The sequence below is a fragment of the Sander vitreus genome, chromosome 9 (assembly GCF_031162955.1).
Source record: "Sander vitreus isolate 19-12246 chromosome 9, sanVit1, whole genome shotgun sequence".
NCBI lineage: Eukaryota > Metazoa > Chordata > Actinopteri > Perciformes > Percidae > Sander > Sander vitreus.
In genome coordinates this window covers 12,540,688-12,563,093 of record NC_135863.1, presented here as the reverse complement: position 1 = coordinate 12,563,093, position 22,406 = coordinate 12,540,688, and the positions used below count along the sequence as shown (strand labels likewise).

Sequence of the window (22,406 nt, the reverse complement as noted above, 5' to 3'; positions counted from 1 at the left end):
CATTTAATTAAAAAATTATTTGGGAATATTTTTGCACATTGTTCTTTGGCCGCTGCAGGGCTATGTCTTCTGCCTGGTCTTGTCCGAGGTCTTGCCAGATGAGGCAAATAGCAGCTGGAATTGATTTGTTTTGAACGATACGTCTGTATGCAGTAGGACTGTGGTTGCTCTCCTTCACCCCCTCTGCCCTCCCATCTCCATTCCTCCTTCGGGGGTTCTCTCTCTCTCTCCCTCCCTGAATCTTTCTGTGCATGTTTGATAGCTCCTGTAATGAGGGCTCTTTGATGTGGAGGAGATTTAGGGTAAGCAGAGTGCTTATTTGAGTGGGAGTCGAGGAATGCAAGCAGGTACTCCACAGTTGTGTGTGCTGATTGAAAGTCCGTTCTCCCATCAGACCACGCTCGACCATCCTGACTACAAATGCATCTCACTGGGTTTCCACTGTTTCTGTCTTGTCTCTAATTGTGGTTTTCAATCAACATTTAGCTCATTAAAGTACAAGTTTATTTTCACATGCTCGTCTTTGTAATGTACAGCATCTACACACTTGTTTACTACCCTGCATTCCCTAAACCCTTTGTCCCACTTTGACTCCTTTGAAACCAATTCAGAAATTTCATGCAGCAAACTACAAAGCCCTAACCTGTGTGAGCTGCTGACAGAAGTGTCCACAAAGGACTGAGAGAAAAAAACACTTTGATACGATGCATTGTGGAGGAAAAAGATGGGCAGCATAAGGACGGAAACAGGCCCGCTCTCTGATTTGATGGATATATGTGACGCAAACTGGTAAAAAGGTGAGTGCTGCTGGTACTGCAGTTATGTGTGAGTGTCCAAGTAAGTGTGTTCCCCCTCCTCCTCTGCTTCTTCCTCAAACAAAAGATGTAAGCCAAATCTACAAAATGGTAGTGGTGGAAGGCAAATAATTTCTTTTTTTCAGTCATTTGTTACTTCTCTGGATTCCTTGGAGGTAAGAAACTTTGCGGGGAGTACGAAGAGCAAAGTGGAGAGAACTATAACAGTGTTGGGAAAAGAGAAATAAGTCTGATATACTGAAGAGGTTTTAAGACTCAAAGGCAAGATGATACTGTTGATGAGCTTACTTCTCACTGGATGTGGCTGCGCAGGTGAGTCAGAATTTTGTATTTGTGATGTTGCTAACAGAGCGAGAAAAAGGGCGAAGGTTAGCAAACCAACAAACATGAGCAAATATTTAATGTGGTCAGTGTGTGCCCATGAAAGCATTTTTTCATGACATGATGTCAAATGCACACGGTAACACTGGAGCCATAAGCCTGGATATGACTTTAACTTTTTCATAACTTTTGGTCTGAACTCAGACATAACAAACTATAGACAATTACAACACATCACAAAGAGGCAAGGAAGGCGCACACACACAATCACACACACACACACACACACACACACACACACACACACACACACACACACACACACACACACACACTACAGCTTAACAAGGATAAACTCCATATTTCCTTTATGAGTCTAATTAAAAATTAAGAGGGGCCCCTTCTCAAAACTTTGAGACTGTTTAATGTCGAGGTAGCAATCTCTCCCGTAGTTTCTGTGAGCCGTCTTGTGTCAGGACATGGGTGTCTCTGTACTTCTCTTGTAATTGTCCCCCAATTGAGTTGCATGCCAGCAGTAAAACCTTTTATGACTGGCCGTCAAACTGTTCTGAGATGGGATCTTAGTCACCCGCGTTGCACATTAAAAGGGCTTACATCATTTATGGTACCTCTTTAAATTGATGGACATATATTCTTCCCCTGTCTTGTGGATGTCACTCTATGAGTGTGTGTTTCGGGGGTTAATTTTTGTTTTGAGGCCAAAGTAGATCACAGGCATCATTGCAGACTTAGTGTAGTTGTTCCACCAGTGCTGTCTCTGTTTTTATTCTCTCTAAGATCTGGCAGTCCGTCTGTCTCCTCCGTCTTTTTCTTTTTTCACTGGATGTCTTACTCTCTCTCTTCTGTAAGTTACCAATCTACAACTTTGACCAACAATATTCTTGGCCCACTCTCTCTCTCTCTCTCTCTCTCTCTCTCTCTCTCTCATATCTTAAAAATAAATAATTTTAAAAGCCATCTTTCAAAAGCAGTGAAAAGGATTTGGCTCTTTCTTTGAAATTGTGGTTGTGTGGTCTGGCACCACCCACATGTACATCCTCGCTTTGACAACCTGAACCTAAACATTTTCCTCCATGAGTTGTAATCTAGATGCAAAAATCTGGCTAACAGAATCTACAGAATTGGTTAAAGGAGCCTGGCATAGGGAAGGGGAGCAGAGGGGAGTACAACATTTGTAATTTACTTTTAGGGGAGTCTGACTCAGGATCCAGATGCTGGAGGGAGGGAGTGCTCATGTGTGTGAAGAGGTATGTGTGTAACTGTAAAGTGTGGTCTGCTGTAGGTTCTTTACATAGCAACCATACAGGGCAACCCCTGCAAGAAACATCTTTATAAGAACTCAGGAATCCCAAGTCACTTGGATGTTCTTCCATTCTGTGAGGATTTCTTTTTAAAATATTATTATTATCATGCTTTTTTTGAGACCGGGGAATAGGAGATAGCTGCAAAAGACAAAGGAAAAGCCCCCAAAACCACAACAAAAATGAAAGAATTGGTCGTCCTAGTGGATGATAGGGTTTAAAGGACAATTCCGGCGCAAAACAAACTTTGGGGTTATTAACAGATGTGTAACCACTCTATCGCTCTCTGGGACATGTTTTCATGCTAATCGAATGTGTTTGTAGCTTGCAAGAAGCTAGCGCGGACCGCTGATTAGCTTACAACGCTAGTATTCGGGGCACAGGGAACGTAAAAACAAATTGCTATTTATACATATATATACATATATAAAAATGCTCAAAATATCACCACACTTCAACGGTAGCATAATGAGGGTCCCTAAATGTTAACCGTAGCATTGCGAACTTTGTAAGTGTACAGACAGTTTATTGAAAAGATACATTATAAAGACACTCGCGTTCATGTTTACATGCCGCCGCCGTCTTGAAAACCAGTCATGACTTACAGCTGGCGATGCAAACTAAAATCAAAAGCAATTTGCTCAATATATCTGAAATAATCGCACTCTGCATAACTTGTCTAGTGTACTTACTCAGTGGATAACTGTCCATCTGGTCCCTCTGGTCTGGGTTGCCATCTCCAATTTATTTTCGGGACATTTCAAGTACAGCCCTGTTTATCAGAGAGGGGAAATCTTCAGACTGTACAAAACACTGTGTCTCTTGGGTGTCGCGACGCAACAGGTCCCACTCCGTGCAGTACAGACACTCCTGTTCGGTGGCCATAGCTTCACAATGTCCGCAGGTACGCCACCAGTTTCCCAAAGTACGAGGCTGTGCTGCGGCATTGACTACCGGTAGTTCTCTCTCTCTCTCGTAGCCCTTTCACGGAGCTCCCGCAGCTCTTCGTTCAATAAACTGTCTGTACACTTACAATGTTCTCAATGCTTCGGTTAACATTTAGGGACCCTCATTATGCTACCGTTGCAGTTTGGTGATATTTTGAGCCTTTTTAGTGGTATAAATAGCAATTTGTTTTTACTTTCCCTGTGCCCCGAATACTAGAGTTGTAAGCTAATCAGCGGTCCGCGCTAGCTTCTTACAAGCTACAAACACATTCGATTAGCATGAAAACATGTCCCAAAGAACGACAGAGTGGGTACACATCTGTTATTAACCCCTAGGTTCATTTTGCGCATGAATTGTCCTTTAAACCCTATCATCCACCAGGACGACCAATTCTTTCATTTTTGTGGTGGTTTTGGGGGATTTTCCTTTATTTGATAATTAACACAGGGCATCGATGTTACATGTTTCGTGCCGTACACACTAGAATGCCAATTGACACTTCATCAAGGGACACTGGGAGGATAGATTTTCAGTAAGGGACTCCAAGGAAATTATATAATTATATCTGAACCCCCTCTAAAGAACTTGTAATAGTTTGTTGCTCCTTGATATCTTATATTCTGGTACTCTGTTCAGAAAGGGAGGTGGTGTAGAACTTGGATTTAATACAATGACCTCCTCCAGCTTAGGTCTCATTGACAATTTGTTGATGACTATTTTCTCTTATGAGCTTTTCATTTACTTTATTTGAATTAAACAAAATAGCATCACCTTAGAAAAGCAAACTCTCAACAGAGCAGACAACAGCAAAACAAGAAGGAAAAGATATAGCCCAAGTGTAGAATTTCCTTCCACAGTAAAATATTCACCATTCGAAAGAGACGTGACACCTATATACTTTATATGAAGCAATGGCTGTCATAGATTCAAAACAAACAATATACTGTTTTTAGCAACAGTTAGTATTAGTCCTTGTCATGGGTTATGATTGTTCTTTACCAGGCTGGATAATTTTAAAATTCATGAACAGGTGCTTTGTTTTGGTTGGGTAGAACAGGAAATCAGTTTGAACGCACCACATGATGAAGAAAAGCCCCCCACTGTATGAGTTCCTCTGCGTCGTGATCTCAATAGTGTACACAAGTCACCATCTGCTACACTATAAATATCCCATATACACTTGCTCTCCATTATAGGCCACGAAATGTATATATACAGTAGGCTATACTGTATATATTCTACAAGCAGAGACTCCGCACGCAGCATGTGATTTATTTCAATGGTTACTTGTAGTCATGACTGCTTTGCTCAGGGGAATAAAAACATGATATATGTTTTTGCTGTCAATAAGAAAGTTACATATCTACCCTTTGGAGGTAGGTAGGTGACAAATGTTGGTACTTTGTAATACATACAGTAGATCAAGTTGGAAATATTATGTATAACCTATGAATCAGTGGCTTTAATTTTAGATACTTTATGTTGGAAATCAGAAATTGGTTGCATTACTGAAATGTTTATAACGTATACATTGGAATTGAATTTCTTAAACTGTTGTTGTGCTCTGCTTTGTTTACATCATTCTTCTAAATTCCCAGGAGTTTGCCGCCTTCCCACAAGCATTAAGCTTGCCATATAATCAGCCAGCAAAGCTACTAAGCACCGTTTGGTGGATGGATGATCCACGCTGAGACCTAAAACAGCCACCAGGTGTTTACACTTGTCTTGCAGGAAACTAATTTGACTTTCCCAACATAAGATAGACTTTCTCTCAGGGGCAAACCCATAACAAATGGAGACAGACAGGCCTCCACAAGATTTCCTGCTCTTTGCGCGTTGCACATTGCCGCTGGTATTTCCAGTTCATGCGGTGTGGGCCGCATCATGTGAGGCCTCTTTACCAAGATCGCTGCTATGATTTTATTGCAGCCTTGATTAGGCACATGTGACTAACTGCAAACTCCTGTTGGCAACGGGTGAGCGGTTGCCAGAAGGCAGAGGTCTTCTAGAAGGCAGAGGTCTTCCAGAGCACTGAATTGTAACAAGATTCAGCCTCCCGGGTTCACGAGGCGAGACCCGTTCCTCGGGAATTCGATTCTTCTGGCCGAGTGGAACAAAGTTGGCCCAACTCACTTCATTTCACACATTAACTGTTGTGTGTTTGCGTAGAAGAGAGACTTTTTCATTCTGCAGGCAGTATTCCGCAGCCACTACCTCACAGAAGAAAAATGCAAAACCCGCTTCACTTCCCACGGAAAAACCAGCCAAGACAACTTGGTGAGGGAAAATGTTGGGGTCTTTTAAATGCAAGATAGGGGAAATGGAAATATGACAATTTTCCTGACATGAAAAGCAGAGCACATCAAGACTCAATCATGATATTTTCAAGAATAGCTTCCAACCTCGTTCCCTTTCTTCCCTTGGACTGTTTTTCCAAGGGATGGGGGGGGGGGGGGGTTGAGGGGGGAGAAATGGAAAAAGACACAGTTATGATTTGTATCGTGATGGATGCCAACACAAATTGGGTAGCCATTTTTTTCTCTCCCTGTTAAAGGTTGCTGCATGAAAAAAAAGACCCATTTTACATTTACCATATCAAAGGACCATTCACATTCCTATCACACTTCAGAGTGTGTGTGTGTGTGTGTGGGGGGGGGCAGGGAAAAGAGGGAGAACTAAATGCAAGCAACCTTTTAAAACAATAAAATGGGGGTGGTGCATTTTCAGAAATCAAAGTGAGTAGAGGGGCTGTGATGCTACAGCACTCTTGTGTGGTCCCAGCTTCTCTCTCTCCCTCTCTCTCTCTCTCCCCTGGCTCTTCCCCCTTCTCTCACATTTCTCTTCCCTCTTTTGTGGCTCTAAGCCTATGAGCTGGCGTGGGCACTTCCTTACTACACACCCAGCGGGGCTTTAAAAAGGCAGGGCCGGAGGTCTTAGCAGCCACACACACTCTCTCCCTGTCTCTTTTGGTCTTGGTGTGCTGCTCTGAAAGCTGGCTCTGTCAACCTCTCCAGCCTCCAGGTCGCTTGGATTAGAGATGCAGACGCCACATTGCAGGACCCCCAATCTCCTGCTCATCCTTCTGGGCCCCGTACTGTTGGCTGTGGGCCGGGCCGCTATGAAGAGCCAAGGTGAGGAGACGACAGACTTATTATTGCTGCCTGTGGTTGGGATATTAGTAGCACTTTGTGGGCAGACAAATGGACGCGCCGAGGGACTCAAGCAGGTAACCTCAGCCTGGGAAAGGGTGAGTATGTGAGAACAGACTGTGCTTGAGAACTTCAACTGCATTCATGAGCACAAACACAGGTGTGTAGGTGTAATGAAGAGTCTGTGAAAGTGTAGATGCACAAAAGTGCGTAAGTATATTTTTAACTGTGTCTACCTGTTTATGTAAAATGTGGGATGGGGTGTTTGCCTTTCCGTTGTTTTGATTTGTGGCAGGAGGGATGTTCCTGTTTGACCTCCTGCACTGTGACTCTCAGTAGGCATGAACGGATAGAAACCAAAGTGTCTTCTTGGCTGTTTTTGTCATTTTGACACCGCTTAAGAAAGCCTCCTCTCTTGTTTAACCCCAGGCAAAATATAATTCAAAGTGTCAGAAAAAGACGGAGAGAGATGCATGAGTGTGCAGGCACCCACAGTTACACTTGAATTCACTTGAAGCCTCTGTGTTCTGGAGCTTTACTATTCCACGCATGCAAACACCACACACCCACACGTATACAATCAATATCACACCTGATTACAGTGGTGGAATGTAACTAAGTACATCTACTCAAGTACTGTACATAAGTACAAATTTGAGGTACTTGTACTTAACTCAAGTCTTTAATTTTCATGCCAATTTCTTCTTCTACTCCACTACATTTCACAGAGAAATATTGTACTTTTTGCTCCACAAAACACATTTAGTTTATAAAATATGTTTTATTATAAATTACACTACCCAACAATATATAGGCCTAGAAGTACAAGCTGAAATGATTAGATGATTAAACACTTAGTTGATTGACAGAACTGTTTTGATCGTTTCCAGTTTCAAATGTGAGGATCTTTCTGCGTTGAGTACTTTCACTTTAAATACTTTACTAAGTACATTTTCCTGATGATACTTATATACTTTTACTCAAGTAGCATTATCAATGCAGGACTTTTACTTTTATCAGAGTATGTTTTACAGTGTGGTAGTAGTACTTTTACTTAAGTAAAGGAGCTGGACACTTCTTCCACCACTGCCTGATTCTATACCTGACATATCCATCCACAATCCCCACATACCCATCTCATTCTCCATCTATGTGTGTGTTTCCACTGAGAAATGCTGTATGAACTTGAGAGGGAACCAGCCTATTGGGATGCTCAGGCTAGGGCAACACTGGATGCTGCGCTGAAACTCCGCCCTCGGGAGCACCAAGCCAAGAACATCATCCTGTTCCTCGGCGACGGTAGGTCATGCTATCATTATGGAATATATTCCAGCAAACATTCAACACTGACTTGGTTGTGGTTGAAGTTGGAAAAGCTGCTACTTTCAGCCTCAATGACACAGCTCAATATGCAATGCAAGTCAATGCTCAAGTGTGTCACTTACACTGTTTGCTGTGCATCAGAATGGATTGAGGGAAAGTGATTGGTAGAGCAGGCATGTGTAAGGCTGATGAGCAAGTGGTTGTATTAAAACTTTGGACATTATTTAATCATTTGTTCAATTCAAAATTGATAATGCGGACTTGACCAGAAAACTCTTGGAGTTTGTGTGAGTAATGAATAAAAAAAGGCATTTGCTGTATCTCTTAAGGTGTGGACACATAGAGCCGATAATCGGCTGTTGGACAGTCTGGCGAGGTCAGTGACTCGAGTCTGTTCGGTGTGTTCCGTGCCGTCGTTCGTCCGAAGGGCCGTCGTCCTTCATTTTGGCCGATTTGACATGTATAATCAGCGGAAAAATCTGATGAAAATCTTTTAAACTGACCTTTGTCGATCTGAAATGAAGACAGATTCAGCAACTGTATGGCCTATTTCTCACTTGAAATGTTTTCAGAAACAAGTTTCGGTGAACTATTTTAGTACAATATGAGATCGTATTCTGAACAAGCCGCCATGACAGTCTGTCTTTGAATTTCCGGAGAAGTCGTGATGCGTTCGTCCAATCAGCTGCCGGTTTTCATTTTTGGGCGACAATACAGATTAGCACCACCTGCTGTTATGGAGACGTATTACGTTTCGTCGCTTTGGTTTGTTCCGAGGCACTTTTTTGACCAACTCGGGGAGACTGATCAGCCCAACTGCCTTTTCTGCCGACGTTTGGCCGTCGGCTCTGTGTCCACACCTTTAGAGAGGAAGTAGTTTTAGCTGCATAAACTTAAAGCTACACTGATTGATATGTTAATGTTAAAGGTGCTCTAAGCGATGTATCGCGTTTTTTAGGCTACAACATTTTTTGTCACAGCAAACATCTCCTCACTATCCGCTAGCTGCCTGTCCCCTGAACACACTGTAAAAAAAACACGCGGGCTCTGTAGACAGCCCAGGCTCCACAAACGCCAACAAAAACAAATTGTGCCAACCTGCACCACGAAACATAACAAACAGTCTTCCAATGTTCCAGCCACTAACCGACAAGAAGGATTTGAGGGTGGGAGTTGGGGGGTTAGTGTGCGGAAGCACGGAAGGGAGGGGGAGGGGACGTGATGAGGAGGAGGTAGGGGCAAGCTAGCCTCGTTTTGTTTGAAAATACTTTGAACGTCAACAAGAAGTGCGTCACCCAACATCGCTTAGAGCACCTTTAAAGGGGTCACTTGCAGTGACCAACCCCCAGACTCCTGACTACAGTTCCCCTTGGGTTTATGGAGCAATTTAATCTAAAGTTAGGAACTAGCTTGTAAACATAATGGAACATTTTGCAGCTAAAGAGCCAGATATTGCCCTCAGGAGTTGGTGGAAACCAAAACAGAGCTAGAGTGAGAGTGAATATTGTACTTACATTTGTCAGGTGGCAAGAAACGCGACTCTAAGAGATTGCTAATGTTGCAAAGCACTGATTGGCACAAACTGTGCCTATTTTGTTGTTAAAGTAGGACAACTTGTTGAACTTTGCATTGTATTTTTGTTCCTCACAAAACATTTGCATGCTTTCTTGCTACTACTAGCAGTCTTCTTCACTGCCTTTGTTGTTACATTGCTATGTTTGTTAGCAGCATGAACTGTCAATCAGCTGAATAGCGTGAAACCAACTGCAGGATGTGAGTTGCGTCACCAGCGTGCTTGTGCATGTACGTGCAGTTTTTAAACAAAATGGGGAGCTACGCTTAAAACATTGCGCCATAATGTTATTAGTGATCAACAACTTCTCAGGGTATCTTTAAGGTGGCAGGGGTTGGCTGTCTACCTGAAGATCCACTCCTGACACCTTACATGTCTGACTGTACTGTCTACCAAAGGGACAATTATGGGGAAACTTTCCATCTGGATTGGATTTGATTGGAACAGTTTTCACATTAAATGTCTCTGGCGTGGTATATTTACAGCTGGGGAGGCAAGAAATAATTTTTTTGCATAGGGGATCTGTTTAAAGGCACAGATATTTCAAAGTGTTTTTTTTCCTGTTAACTACTAGAATATCTGCTTTAAATAAATAATAATTAAACCTACTAAGTCTCATTTCTGGGTGGTTGAGGCTGAGTTTTCTTTGTGCATCTCTCCAGAAATGCCCTGCCCAGAACATGTTCTCAGTTTTATGACTGTGATGTTAAAGGGAGAGTTAAGTGCACCACTGTGACATAGGCTTCGTAAAGTATGGTTTTCAAAGTCAGGGGTGAAATCCAATAGTGGACCACAGGAAGAAATAAAACGGATCCCTTCATAGAAAATCTAAATACATATACTCTATACTAATATATGCCAGGTAGTGACATAGCTGAATCTTTAAGTATGTTTATATGTTATATGTTCTACCAACAGTAGTCTGAATACTTGCCTGGTAAGAGTCCGTTTTTGGTCTGTGTGATGACTTTGTTTGAAGATGTGGTTATCCTAGACAACCACTGCCTTAAATGCCCTGTTCATTTGTGGATTCAGTTGATGTTAATGGCCTTGACGTGCTTACACTTAGTTTGTTTAGAGAATTACTGAATCATTTTTTTCCCTTCAAGCTGACAGTTATAGTTTGAGCTTTTCAAACAAACACATTTAAATATTTTTGGTCTGGATTTTTGAAACAGTCACTAACTGGGCAGAGGGCAGTAAACCTTCACATAATGTGAACACATTAATAATATAGATTTCTGAATCATTGTTTCTTTAATATGTCCATACAGTATCAGTGACTTTACCTGTAAATCATTGTTTCTCAGGGATGGGTGTGTCCACGGTGTCAGCAGCTCGAATCCTGCGAGGTCAGATGGAGGGCGGATCAGGCGAGGAGACAATGCTGGCCATGGACACCTTCCCATATGTGGCCCTGTCAAAGGTGAAAGCACAACACTGTTAACATTTAGCTCATCAGTCATTATTTACCAACAAATTCAGTTGTGCTACAATACAATTTGTAATTTGAAGGTGGCAGTAGGGTTTCATCATATAACTGTTTTTAATGAACAATTTCCTATTTCTCAGAAATAAGACTATTTTATAATGTTCATAATCAATGTATATATGCTATTTTCTGTAATGTCCTGATCAGTACATGTTGCATTCACTACATGCACCATTTATAGGGTTACCCCTTAAATATAGATTTGTTTTGAACCAATTTTCTTCTCCACAGATGGTGCCTGGAAATATTATTTCTAATAAAAAAAATGCATATTCATCATTGACCAGTAAATACCTGTGTATGTTCCTGTCCTGATTACAGTTTAACATGTATTATAGCTTTGAGATCTCCTTAAAAACATTTGATTTGTATTAGGAAAATGGCAAAGTAGTAAATTAGCACGTGCATGTGTTTTTGCCTCATACAGTCCCGCTTCAAATTAAGTACTCAAACCTTTGTGTGAAAATTATTTCAAGGGATTTTGCTATAAACAACACTTCAACTGAAAATGCTGATATTGGGATAGAAACATTAAAAACAGCAAAAGTCAGATAAAAGTAGTTTTCAGCTTCATGGCCAAGTATAATCCCTCCATTATTATGTGAGTGTGAATGAGTATTCAGTGTCTTTGGTGTCTCTGTGTTCTAACCTGTAGAATAGAGATGGAAATTATACTTTAAATATATGTTTATTTCCTGCCCTGTCCTTTAATTGGTGCTTTTACTCCACAGACCTACAGTGTGGACAAGCAGGTAGCAGACAGTGCTAGCACAGCCACAGCCTACCACTGTGGGGTGAAGGCCAATGCTAAGACAGTGGGGCTCAGTGCTAACGCAGTAGCCTACGAGTGTAACACCACCTTCGGTAATGAGGTCTACTCAGTACTACGGCGTGCTAAAGCACAAGGTAAAGCCACTAACTAGCTTGGTAAAGTGTAGTTGGTGTGCTGTTTGAGTCACATTCCTATCTCAAGATATGCAATGACCATATCTGCCGTTAAATAAAATATGAGTCAATCATCTGATAAGATTGTTCCCTGCTACGTTAGCATCATCAGTCCAATGTTCAAAATATGTCTAAATAAGAGATAATTTCACATTGGCCTTGTGGTTATAGTCATGTATGTCACATGCACAAGGTATATCATTTGTGTGCAACTGCCTGTGTGTCCAGGCAGTTTATGATTCATGTGTGAGAGATCATTAGTGTCCATTATTAGAAATATTATACTTGCAACAAGATGTATCAGTTATGATTGCTATGTGTAATTTACATTCCAATGGTACTAAAGTATTTCCCATTAAGGAAATTAACAATACATACATAATACAAGCATTAACAATACAATTTTTATTATAACCACGTTTCTAGGAGCCAGTACTTTCTTGTTAAAGGTAAACAAGGTTGGAGCCAAAATAGCAAAGTTTCCCAAGCACAATTTGATTAGGATTTTAATTGAATTATTAGTAGTTAGACCAGCAAACACCACAAAATAAAGCCCATGTAAAGAGTAGTGATTTCGATATTTCACTCATTTATTGCCACAGTAACAAGCTTTTCTAGAGAGCAATTCGTTATATGGTTAACTGGAACCTCCATAACCCCCTACTTCTTCCACTGGGCTTCATTACTTAGCCAGGAAAGACTGCGGGACTGTGGCTACACTCATTGAACTGAGCCTGTTATTATTTCTTCCTCCAGAGCAGCTCTACGTCCAAGAACATTTTGAATAAGTAAACTTCTAAAGTGCATAATTAAGGTCCCACTGTCATTTGTTCAACAAAAAACTTTCACATTGTGTGTGATTGCCTAAACAGTTTTACTTTTGATTTGGGTGTATCTATGCGTTGTTCAGGTAAATCAGTTGGTGTAGTGACCACCACCCGTGTCCAGCATGCCTCCCCAGCCGCTGCTTATGCCCACTCTGTCAGCCGCAGTTGGTACAGTGACGCAGATCTTCCTTCCAGCGCCCGCCAACAGGGCTGCGTCGACATTGCAACCCAACTGGTCACCAATGTTGACATTGATGTATGTAAGAACAATTCCGTTATACACATTTTTTTTAAAAGCTTAATGCATTTTCATTTTCCATCTTGATCATCAGGACTCATAGATTATTTCTGGTTTAAATTGTAGCCATATAATCAAATAAGTATTAATCAGCAGTTCTGTGAAATCGACAGCGCTCTATTAGGGCAGTATAAGTCTCCAGTACCATGACCACCATAGGCTACCAAATATAATGATCCCATTCTGTCTGGTTTCCCTTTAAGGTCATTCTGGGGGGAGGGAGGATGTATATGACCCCAAAAGGCACCCCAGACCCAGAGTACCCTACCTCCAACTCTCGCAAGGGGGACCGCAAAGACAAGAGGAACCTCATTGACGTGTGGCTGAAGGCTAAACCAGTAGGATTATTCAACATTGCTTTTGAATATTTCCATATATTTTGAGATATAAGTCACAGATTCAAGTGTCTTCTGGTTTGTTTTTCAGAACAAGAAGTCACACTATGTTTGGCACAGAAAGGAGTTTGATGAGATTAATATTAAAGCAACTGACCGACTCATGGGTGTGTATAGATATGTTAACCCAGGCAGAAAAGCAATAACAATGCATGCGCATGTGATGTACACACTCACACACACACAATGTGCCACTGAGGTGTCGACAGATAAACTTCTTATCTAAGTTACGAAACCTTTTCAATGGCTCAGAAACAAGAGGATTCTAGTTAAATCAGCTTGTACCTTTACAGCCATGTAAAGTAGTCATGATGACGATACACTATAAATTCACAGATAGCTGGTATTATCACCCATATTGTAACAGCAATAAAAACCAAAGGCCTCATCCCTTGCTGTAATGATGCATAACAGTAATACAGATGCAACAGAATTGTTACCATCTTGCACAGTTATAATGTGTTCATGTATGTTACAAATGTGTACTGTCTGTAATCTTTACTACATATAAAAGTGCTCCTACATGTTTCCCTAAATGGCAGCAATAATAGTTATATAATACTATAATACTATTTTTATTATTAGGATGCTTGGAGAAGTTTCTTGATGAATGGAATGGCTTGTCTGAACATTTTAAATGTCTAAGTAGAACCCCTGTTATCAACTTTTCAAAATAGAAATAGTATATGCAGTAATTTGTAAATTAGTAAATGGCATTCGTGCTTTTGGAAGCAGTTTGGATTTTAACTGCCTTCAGTTGTGTTTTCTCTCACTCTGTTCTTTAGCTCTGCCAGTTTAGATTTAGCTCAGCATTACCACCCTACAGAGCCAAAGTCTTCTTTCTTTTGATTCTACAGTGGCTTCAAAATTTTTGTAAATTTATTGTATTCTTTTCGATGGTTCCAGGTCTGTTTGAGCCAAAGGACATGCGGTTCGAGGTTTACCGGAACAGCACACGTGACCCCTCGATTGTGGAGATGACCGAGAAGGCCATACAAATCCTCAGCAAGAATCCCAAAGGGTACTTCCTGTTTGTGGAAGATGAGTACTATATCAACACTCCTCTAATAGAAAATCTCATCAAGCTTGTCGTTATAAGAATCATGAAGAATTATGGTCAGGGTGGTCATTTATACATTGAGGGACTTTTACTGTATGGTCCTTAGGCCGTTAAAATCTGATTGTACATGGCTGTCAATGTAAAACAGGGAATTAATTTCAATTCAAGGTTTTTAAGATACTTTTGAATAATCCAAGGCAAAGACTGCTGCTACTAGCTACTGCTAAAATGAGTCTAGTTGATGTGCACTAGTCAGATGTTTTGGGCCAAGTCTAATTAACTTGTTTTGTGCTGGTCTTTTACGAGGGAGAATTGATCATGGCCACCATGATGGCATTGCCAAACTGGCACTGACAGAAGCTGTGATGTTCGACCGAGCCATTCAGCGCGCTGCACAACTAACCAGGGAATCCGATACTCTCACTGTGGTCACTGCTGACCACTCCCATGTCTTCACCTTTGGTGGTAACACACCACGAGGGAATCCCATCTTTGGTATGGTTCAAAATACTTGAATTCAGTCCAGATTGAAATTGGCATGAGAGTCATCCTCAGGCACATCAAATTTACAAAGTGGATTTGTATTCAGATGCAAACCATATGTGGAAAATAGCATGTAATGACTAGTTTTTAGACATTCATATATGGAGGTTTTTACTCAATATTTAAGACTGTGGTTCCGTCACTTGCAAGTTGAAAGCTTCAAATTTGTATTTGTCTCATAAAGTACATGTGAGTCTGTATACTCGTTTTGCCTCTATGTGAAAACATACTGTGACTGTATTATTTATTACTCACCCTCATTTTTTGTCATTTAGGTCTGGCACCAAAGAAAGCCGATGACAAAATGCCTTTCACCAGCATCCTGTACGCCAACGGCCCTGGTTATGTCCATATAAATGGAACCAGAGGGAACATCACAATGGTGGATTATTGTAAGCACAAACTAATGTCTTTCAGATGTGGCACTCGTATATGCTGATGTGTATATAGACAGCGCGAACTGATGTGGTTACGGCTGACTCATGCCTGGAAAGCAAAGATGAAATATGTTGAAATGAAATTATGGCATTCACTGTGCTGTCTTTTGTTCTATTCTTTGCACAGGCCTTGTTGCGTACATGCAACTTTACAGCTATTTGTATTTCTTTGTGGAACACTGGAAATCAATGATCCAGTTCCTCCTCCTCCTCTTGTTCTGCACCATTCGCTTTAATCATTGCATGAGTGTGTCCAGTATAGTTTAAGGTGGAAATACCTCTATCCAGGGATGAAATACCTTCTAAAACCACAAATTTGTCTTTTTCAAAGGACTGGCGTCACTTTATGTTTTTGGAACCACTAGTTATATCTCAAAAGTGCACAGTCAAACCATCTGGCACCTTAAGTAAACGTGCAATGCAAGTGAGAGACTTATTTCTAAATCTTTATGAATCATTCTGAAGAAATGTGAAGCACTTAAAAGTCAGCATCTATATTCAGATGGAGACCATGGGGCTAAAACAGTACTGCAACATGTTTTAGAGAATAGAGGTAGAGTCAAAGATAATAAGAGTTCTAAAAGATTTTTTTGCAAAAATCAATCCACAATGATGCAAAAGCCAAGCCACCAAATAATGCACTCTGTTTACATCATAACTTCAATAACACTTTGGTATCCTACTTGTTTTCCACCTTTGAATGCCAGTATTGTTTGTTTTTGGGGAGGAAAAGTTACGGAAACTGTCAGTCAGTACTTTTGTTCTTACTCCGCGCAAAAGTCAGGCAGTAAATGCTATAATTTCATCAAAATGACTTAAATTACCTTCTGGGTTTAGAAGATGTTGTAATTAAATGTAATAAGGTAAATTACAGCAGATTTGCAAAACAACCTTTTATGGGCAACAACCACAAAAACATCTATGAGGCGAATGTAACCTTTCAGCTATCCAAAGGTGTTCTCAGGATTTGAATTGACAAACAAAGTGAATCCAATGCTGTGAGAAAACAGTGTCTCACTAAATAGTCTACTTGTTTGCGAGTGACACAGTCACTATGAAGAATGAAGTTAATCTGGACTGACATTGTGGTTAATTTATGATGACATGGTCTATAAAAGCATCTGTTTTGTATGAACAGTTCATGATCTAAGCAGAGAGTTGCCTAAAACTGTGGGTTACATTCTACACTCTACTCTACAGACGATGAAGAGTACATGCAGCAAGCTGCCGTCCCATTGGATGCTGAGACGCACGGCGGGGAGGATGTGGCCATCTACGCCAAAGGCCCAATGGCTCACTTGTTCCATGGGGTGAAAGAGCAGAACTACGTGGCACACGTCATGGCCTACGCTTCCTGCTTAGAGCCCTACACAAACTGCCCTCGTCACCCCCACAGTCACGGCTCGAGCGGCTGTGTGAACACAACCTCGAGCCTCCTATTTGGTCTGCTTAGCCTCTTCTGGTTACTCAGATGACCCCCAAAACACACAGACACACACACACACACACACACACAGACACACACACACACACACACACACAGACACACACACGCACACGCGCACGCGCGCACACACACACACACACACACACACACACACACACACACACACACATCAACGCACACAAACACATTGTATGCATGCAGCAATAGAGACACTTGATGCACTAAACATTCATAGAGTGAATGCACACAATCACTGTATGCACACAGGCTGGCAAGTCAAAATGCAGGGATACACGTATACAGTACTGTATGTGTTAACATAAATATCCTACATCTTGATCACACAGTGTACATTCACATGAGCTTGTAACTAGAGTGCATCCAAAATGCAGGCATAAACATGCATGTAGTAGCTCTTATTCAAATACAAACTAACAAACAGGCAGGCATTGCAGGCTGGAACACAGACAAATATGCAAACATGAATTCACACGCAAGAAGCTCTTTAAGAAACACTCCATGCAACTGTTGCCATTGTAGAGCCATCTGCATTGACTTCATAAGGACTATTTCAAAACTTTTCTTGTATCATGACTACTAACTTGCAATAACTAACTCTTTTATGAGTTAGAATTTTGTCCTCTTCTTGTTTTTCAAAGTTAAACACAAACTCTGTTAGCACTCTCGCTTAGTGGTATTAAACATTTGCAAGGAGCTGTAATTTACTATTTACACATCAATCTGAGGCTTTACCCAGAATATAATAACTTGAAACAGGTAAGCAGGCTGAGGAATCACTGTTCAGCTTGTGGACATTTAGACAGTACACACAGCTGTTGATGTACATGATTGTCATTGTCCAGACTGAATAAATGACTATACAGTATGACGGTAGCAGAAACCTGGACTACAAGCCATCGTGCCCGCTGCGAAACCAAAAGACCTTACAAGAAAATGCTGTACCTCTTTCAGGAATGAAACATATGTAACTTTTATGTTTGTTTTGTTTTCATCAAGTTTGTATCTTGACCTTGTGGCTCCAAATAATACATCTGTTTTCTGTCAGATCACTTGATATGTAATCTATTTGAATTGTACGGTACATGAATGTATTTTGTAAGCAAATATTTTGTCAATGTATTTTTATACTGTGTTTTTGCAAATGTTACTTAAATAAGGGTGAAACACTTTTCTTGCTGTGTCCCAATTCATTTAATAACAATTATTTTAGGTAACACCTTATTTTTATGGGCCCCTTAGTTTTATAAAGATTTCCTAGAGCAACTGATATCTGGGACTTTTTCTGAAAAGGGTTCGCTGATTTCTATAAAAAGAAACATTTAAAAAAAGAAAGAAGAAGGCTTGGCACAATTAGATCTAATATAAGCATTTTTAAAAGCCAAGCATTTTGGCCTCTAGTCCTTAATCAATGCAAACATTTGACACAAGAGAAACATCCCATTGTAAGGGAGGGGTTGTTTAGCTGACCATGGTAGTCTAGTCTGCCTGGCTGATTGATACTTTATCTGACTGAGGTGAAAGTCTATGGCCCCGACCATGGCTCTGAAATATGAGTAGCCTAACTGTGCTGTGTATTGATAAATCCATGGCGCTGTCCGTAGTGATGAAGTAGCCGACGGATTTGTAATTTGCGACTTTTTCTTTGAGCCCTGCCGTTCTGTCAGTTATGTCTTGGATGTATAATATTCTCTAAACTATATAGCTGGTTGGGGGGGGGTGTTTACGTGTAAGGATTCTGCTGCTGCATTTTAAGTTGGAGGAGTCCTACTGATTGTTTGGATAATCCTGCAGATCAGTGGTGTAGTCTAATGTATTGTAGTGGGTATACTGTACTATATATATATATATTAGGGCTGTCAAAGGATTAAACATTTTTAATCGCGATTAATCGCTGAAGTTCTATAGTTAATCGCGATTAATCGCATGTTTTATCCCAATTAAAATTATATTATTTTGCATTTCAGAACTGTTTTTAAGTACATAATAACAATGGAAAGCAATTCTTACCAGTGTATCTTGATTGGGAATCAAATGAATGCAAAGAAAGTGACTTTATGAACTTGATTATTATTTATTTACTGTAAATAAATGTGTGAATCTGTCATTATTGCACAATTCCTACAAGTACCTAACCTAACTGAGATGTAACACTAACACTTTGCTTATACAGTACAAACAAAATGGTCCAAAAACCAGATGCCACAGCAGGACATTTAACCTTTACATTTTTAACAAGGACAAGGACCGTTCGCCACCTCAGGAGGGGGAAGCGGGGAACCATCCAAGCTGTGTACAGTAAGGATTGGACGCTGTTGACCTCAACTGAGGAGGTAATAGGGCGGTGGAAGGAGCACTTTGAGGAACTCCTAAATCCGACTAATACGCCCTCTATGGTAGAGGCAGAGCTGGAGGATGAGGGGGGATTGGCATCAATTTCCCTGGTGGAGGTTGCTGAGGTAGTTAAACAACTCCACAGTGGCAAAGCCCCAGGAATTGATGAGATCCGTCCAGAAATGCTTAAAGCTCTGGGTGTGGAGGGGTTGTCTTGGTTGACACGCCTCTTCAACATTGCGTGGAAGTCTGGGACGGTGCCTAAGGAGTGGCAGACCGGGGGTGGTGGTTCCCCTTTTTAAAAGGGGGACCAGAGGGTGTGTGCCAATTACAGGGGTATCACACTTCTCAGCCTCCCCGGTAAAGTCTACTCGAAGGTGCTGGAAAGGAGGGTTCGGTCGATAGTCGAATCTCAGGTTGAAGAGGAACAATGCGGATTCTGTCCTGGTGGTGGAACAACGGACCAGATCTTTACTCTCGCAAGGATCCTGGAGGGAGCCTGGGAGTATGCTTAACCAGTCTACATGTGTTTTGTGGATCTGGAGAAGGCGTATGACCGGGTGCCCCGGGAGATACTGTGGGAGGTGCTGCGAGAGTACGGGGTGAGGGGGGTCCCTTCTCAGGGCCATCCAATCTCTGTACGACCAAAGCGAGAGCTGTGTCCGGGTTCTCGGCAGTAAGTCGGACTCGTTTCAGGTGAGAGTTGGCCTCCGCCAGAGCATACGCTTTATCACCAATCCTGTTTGTAGTATTTATGGACAGGATATCGAGGCGTAGTCGAGGGTGGAGAGGGGTTGCAGTTCGGTGGGCTGGGGATCTCATCGCTGCTTTTTGCAGATGATGTGGTCCTGATGGCATCATCGGCCTGTGACCTTCAGCACTCACTGGGTCGGTTCGCAGCCGAGTGTGAAGCGGCTGGGATGAGGATCAGCATCTCTAAATCGGAGGCCATGGTTCTCAGCAGGAAACCGATGGAGTGCCTTCTCCAGGTAGGGAGTTCAAGTACCTTGGGGTCTTGTTCGCAGTGAGGGGACAATGGAGCGGGAGATTGGTCGGAGAATCGGCACAGCAGGTGCGGTATTACATTCAATTTATCGCACCGTTGTGATGAAAAGAGCTGAGCCAGAAGGCAAAGCTCTCAATCTACCGGTCAGTTTTTGTTCCTACCCTCACCTATGGTCATGAAGGCTGGGTCATGACCGAAAGAACAAGATCCAGGGTACAAGCGGCCGAAATGGGTTTCCTCAGGAGGGTAGCTGGCGTCTCCCTTAGAGATAGGGTGAGAAGCTCAGTTATCCGTGAGGAGCTCGGAGTAGAGCCGCTGCTCCTTTGCGTCGAAAGGAGCCAGTTGAGGTGGTTCGGGCATCTGGTAAGGATGCCCCCTGGGCGCCTCCCTAGGGAGGTGTTCCAGGCACGTCCAGCTGGGAGGAGGCCTCGGGGGAGACCCAGGACTAGGTGGAGGGATTATATCTCTAACCTGGCCTGGGAACGCCTCGGGATCCCCCAGTCGGAGCTGGTTAATGTGGCCCGGGAAAGGGAAGTTTGGGGTCCCCTGCTGGAGCTGCTACCCCCGCGACCCGACCCTGGATAAGCGGATGAAGATGGATGGATGGATGGATTTTTAACAAGGATTGAGAACAATTGACTGAGATTTAACACTAACAACCACTGTTAAGGCAAACGAGTGCAAAGTCCAGCCAGAGTCAATATAGTGTCACTGACGTCCAGTGATCACCGGTTAATGAGACAGCATTTGCACTTGGCAGCAGTTCCAGTTTAGCTGCTTTCTCCGTGTCATACAGGCTGTGTATGGTGAAACTACTGTCCCCCTCGATGGCAGCGTATAAGACGGGTCAGAACATGCCAACCGTAGCACTTCTTTAAGACCCGAGTCCTCTACGATGCTGACAGGTCTGCAGTTAGTTGCCACCCATTTTGCAAGAGCTGTAGTAATTTTTTGGGATTTGGTTTCATCCACAGGTCGGCAAGTAGCACTCTCCAAAATATTGCTTTGCCTGAGCCCACTAACATCAAACTGCGTCCCGTTAATATGCTTAGCTCGTAGGTTTTAGCTCAAGCTTGATGTGCTTCGGTGATATTTTAATTCGGCTTTACACAATGTGCATATATGGCTTTCGACTTGTCTACTGAGCCGTCCGGGAGTTTTTTTTTAAAGAAAAGCGCCATTCAGAAGTGTGTTGCTGCTGTCTTTCTCCATGCCGGCAGCCTGCCTGCATTCTGCAGCAGAAGATGTGTTATAAAGAAGTACGGCAGCGCCAAAGGGTCAAAATAGTAGCCGTTAGGCACGACGCAAAGCCGAGTGAAGTGTAAAAAATATGAATCGCACTGCGTCGGCCCTTAATCGCATCGCGATTAACGCGTTAACGCTGACAGCCCTAATATATATATATAGGGGGAGAGACATTTCCTGTATTCGGATACACTTTTATGCACCAATTTACAGTGGAAATACCTTTATTTAGCCTATGTGAAGAAGAAAAACACAGATGACAATTAAATATAATGGAAAGTATGTTGTTGCGTGTCATTGGGCATTTTTAAGTGGGTATATGGAAATCCTGGATCTTTCTTAGTGGGTATACCACTACACCACTGCTGCAAATACAGCGTTACAGTAGTCTAACCTGCTTGAGATAAATGCATGAACCATTTTCTGAGAGTCTGTATCCAAAATAATGCCAAGGTTTCTGACTTGCTCACTATATTTCAGAGAAAGTGATGCTAGGTGTGAAAACATTGTCTGTCTCTGACTTTTAGGACCAACTACGAGTATATCAGTCTTGTCTGTATTCAGCTGCAAAACGTTTCTGGACATCCAGCAATTAATATAATGTGTTATATCATGTGAGACAACACAGGGAACTACATGCCTAACACCTGTCACATGCCACCTCATCCACACAGCACGTATTGGATACCTACAAAGGAAAATGGAGAAATGTATTGACTTTGCTCTTGTCCTTTGTGTGTGTGTGTGTGTGTGTGTGTGTGTGTGTGTGTGTGTGTGTGTGTGTGTGTGTGTGTTGTAAATAATATATGGCTCACGTTCAAAGGCTCCTCTATGTGCCCTTTGCTCCTTGGCTGCAGCTATAAAGTGTGGCACTCCTGTACTTTTTTAATTCACATAAAGTCAATGCC

General features: G+C 41.9%; 1 protein-coding gene across 1 annotated transcript; it reads left to right on the top strand.

Moving 5' to 3' along the window:
* Nucleotides 1-6,375: 6,375 nt before the first annotated feature.
* alpi.1 (alkaline phosphatase, intestinal, tandem duplicate 1) lies at nucleotides 6,376-17,003 on the top strand. Its single transcript, XM_078258772.1, has 11 exons — nucleotides 6,376-6,537; nucleotides 7,726-7,854; nucleotides 10,762-10,877; nucleotides 11,675-11,849; nucleotides 12,799-12,971; nucleotides 13,217-13,351; nucleotides 13,440-13,515; nucleotides 14,315-14,449; nucleotides 14,772-14,963; nucleotides 15,287-15,403; nucleotides 16,649-17,003. Exons 1-11 carry the CDS (start codon nucleotides 6,444-6,446, stop codon nucleotides 16,921-16,923), a joined length of 1,617 nt encoding a protein of 538 aa, XP_078114898.1. The 5' UTR covers nucleotides 6,376-6,443; the 3' UTR covers nucleotides 16,924-17,003.
* The last annotated feature ends 5,403 nt before the right edge of the window (nucleotides 17,004-22,406 follow it).

What these genes read in the sequence shown, in the direction of transcription:
- alpi.1 (XM_078258772.1), top strand. Translation starts at nt 6,444, where the DNA reads ATGCAGACGCCACATTGCAGGACCCCCAATCTCCTGCTCATCCTTCTG. An exon ending in CATCCTGTTCCTCGGCGACG is followed by an intron (nt 7,855 to 10,761) that starts GTAGGTCATGCT and finishes ATTGTTTCTCAG; the next exon opens with GGATGGGTGTGTCCACGGTG. An exon ending in CATCACAATGGTGGATTATT is followed by an intron (nt 15,404 to 16,648) that starts GTAAGCACAAAC and finishes TCTACTCTACAG; the next exon opens with ACGATGAAGAGTACATGCAG.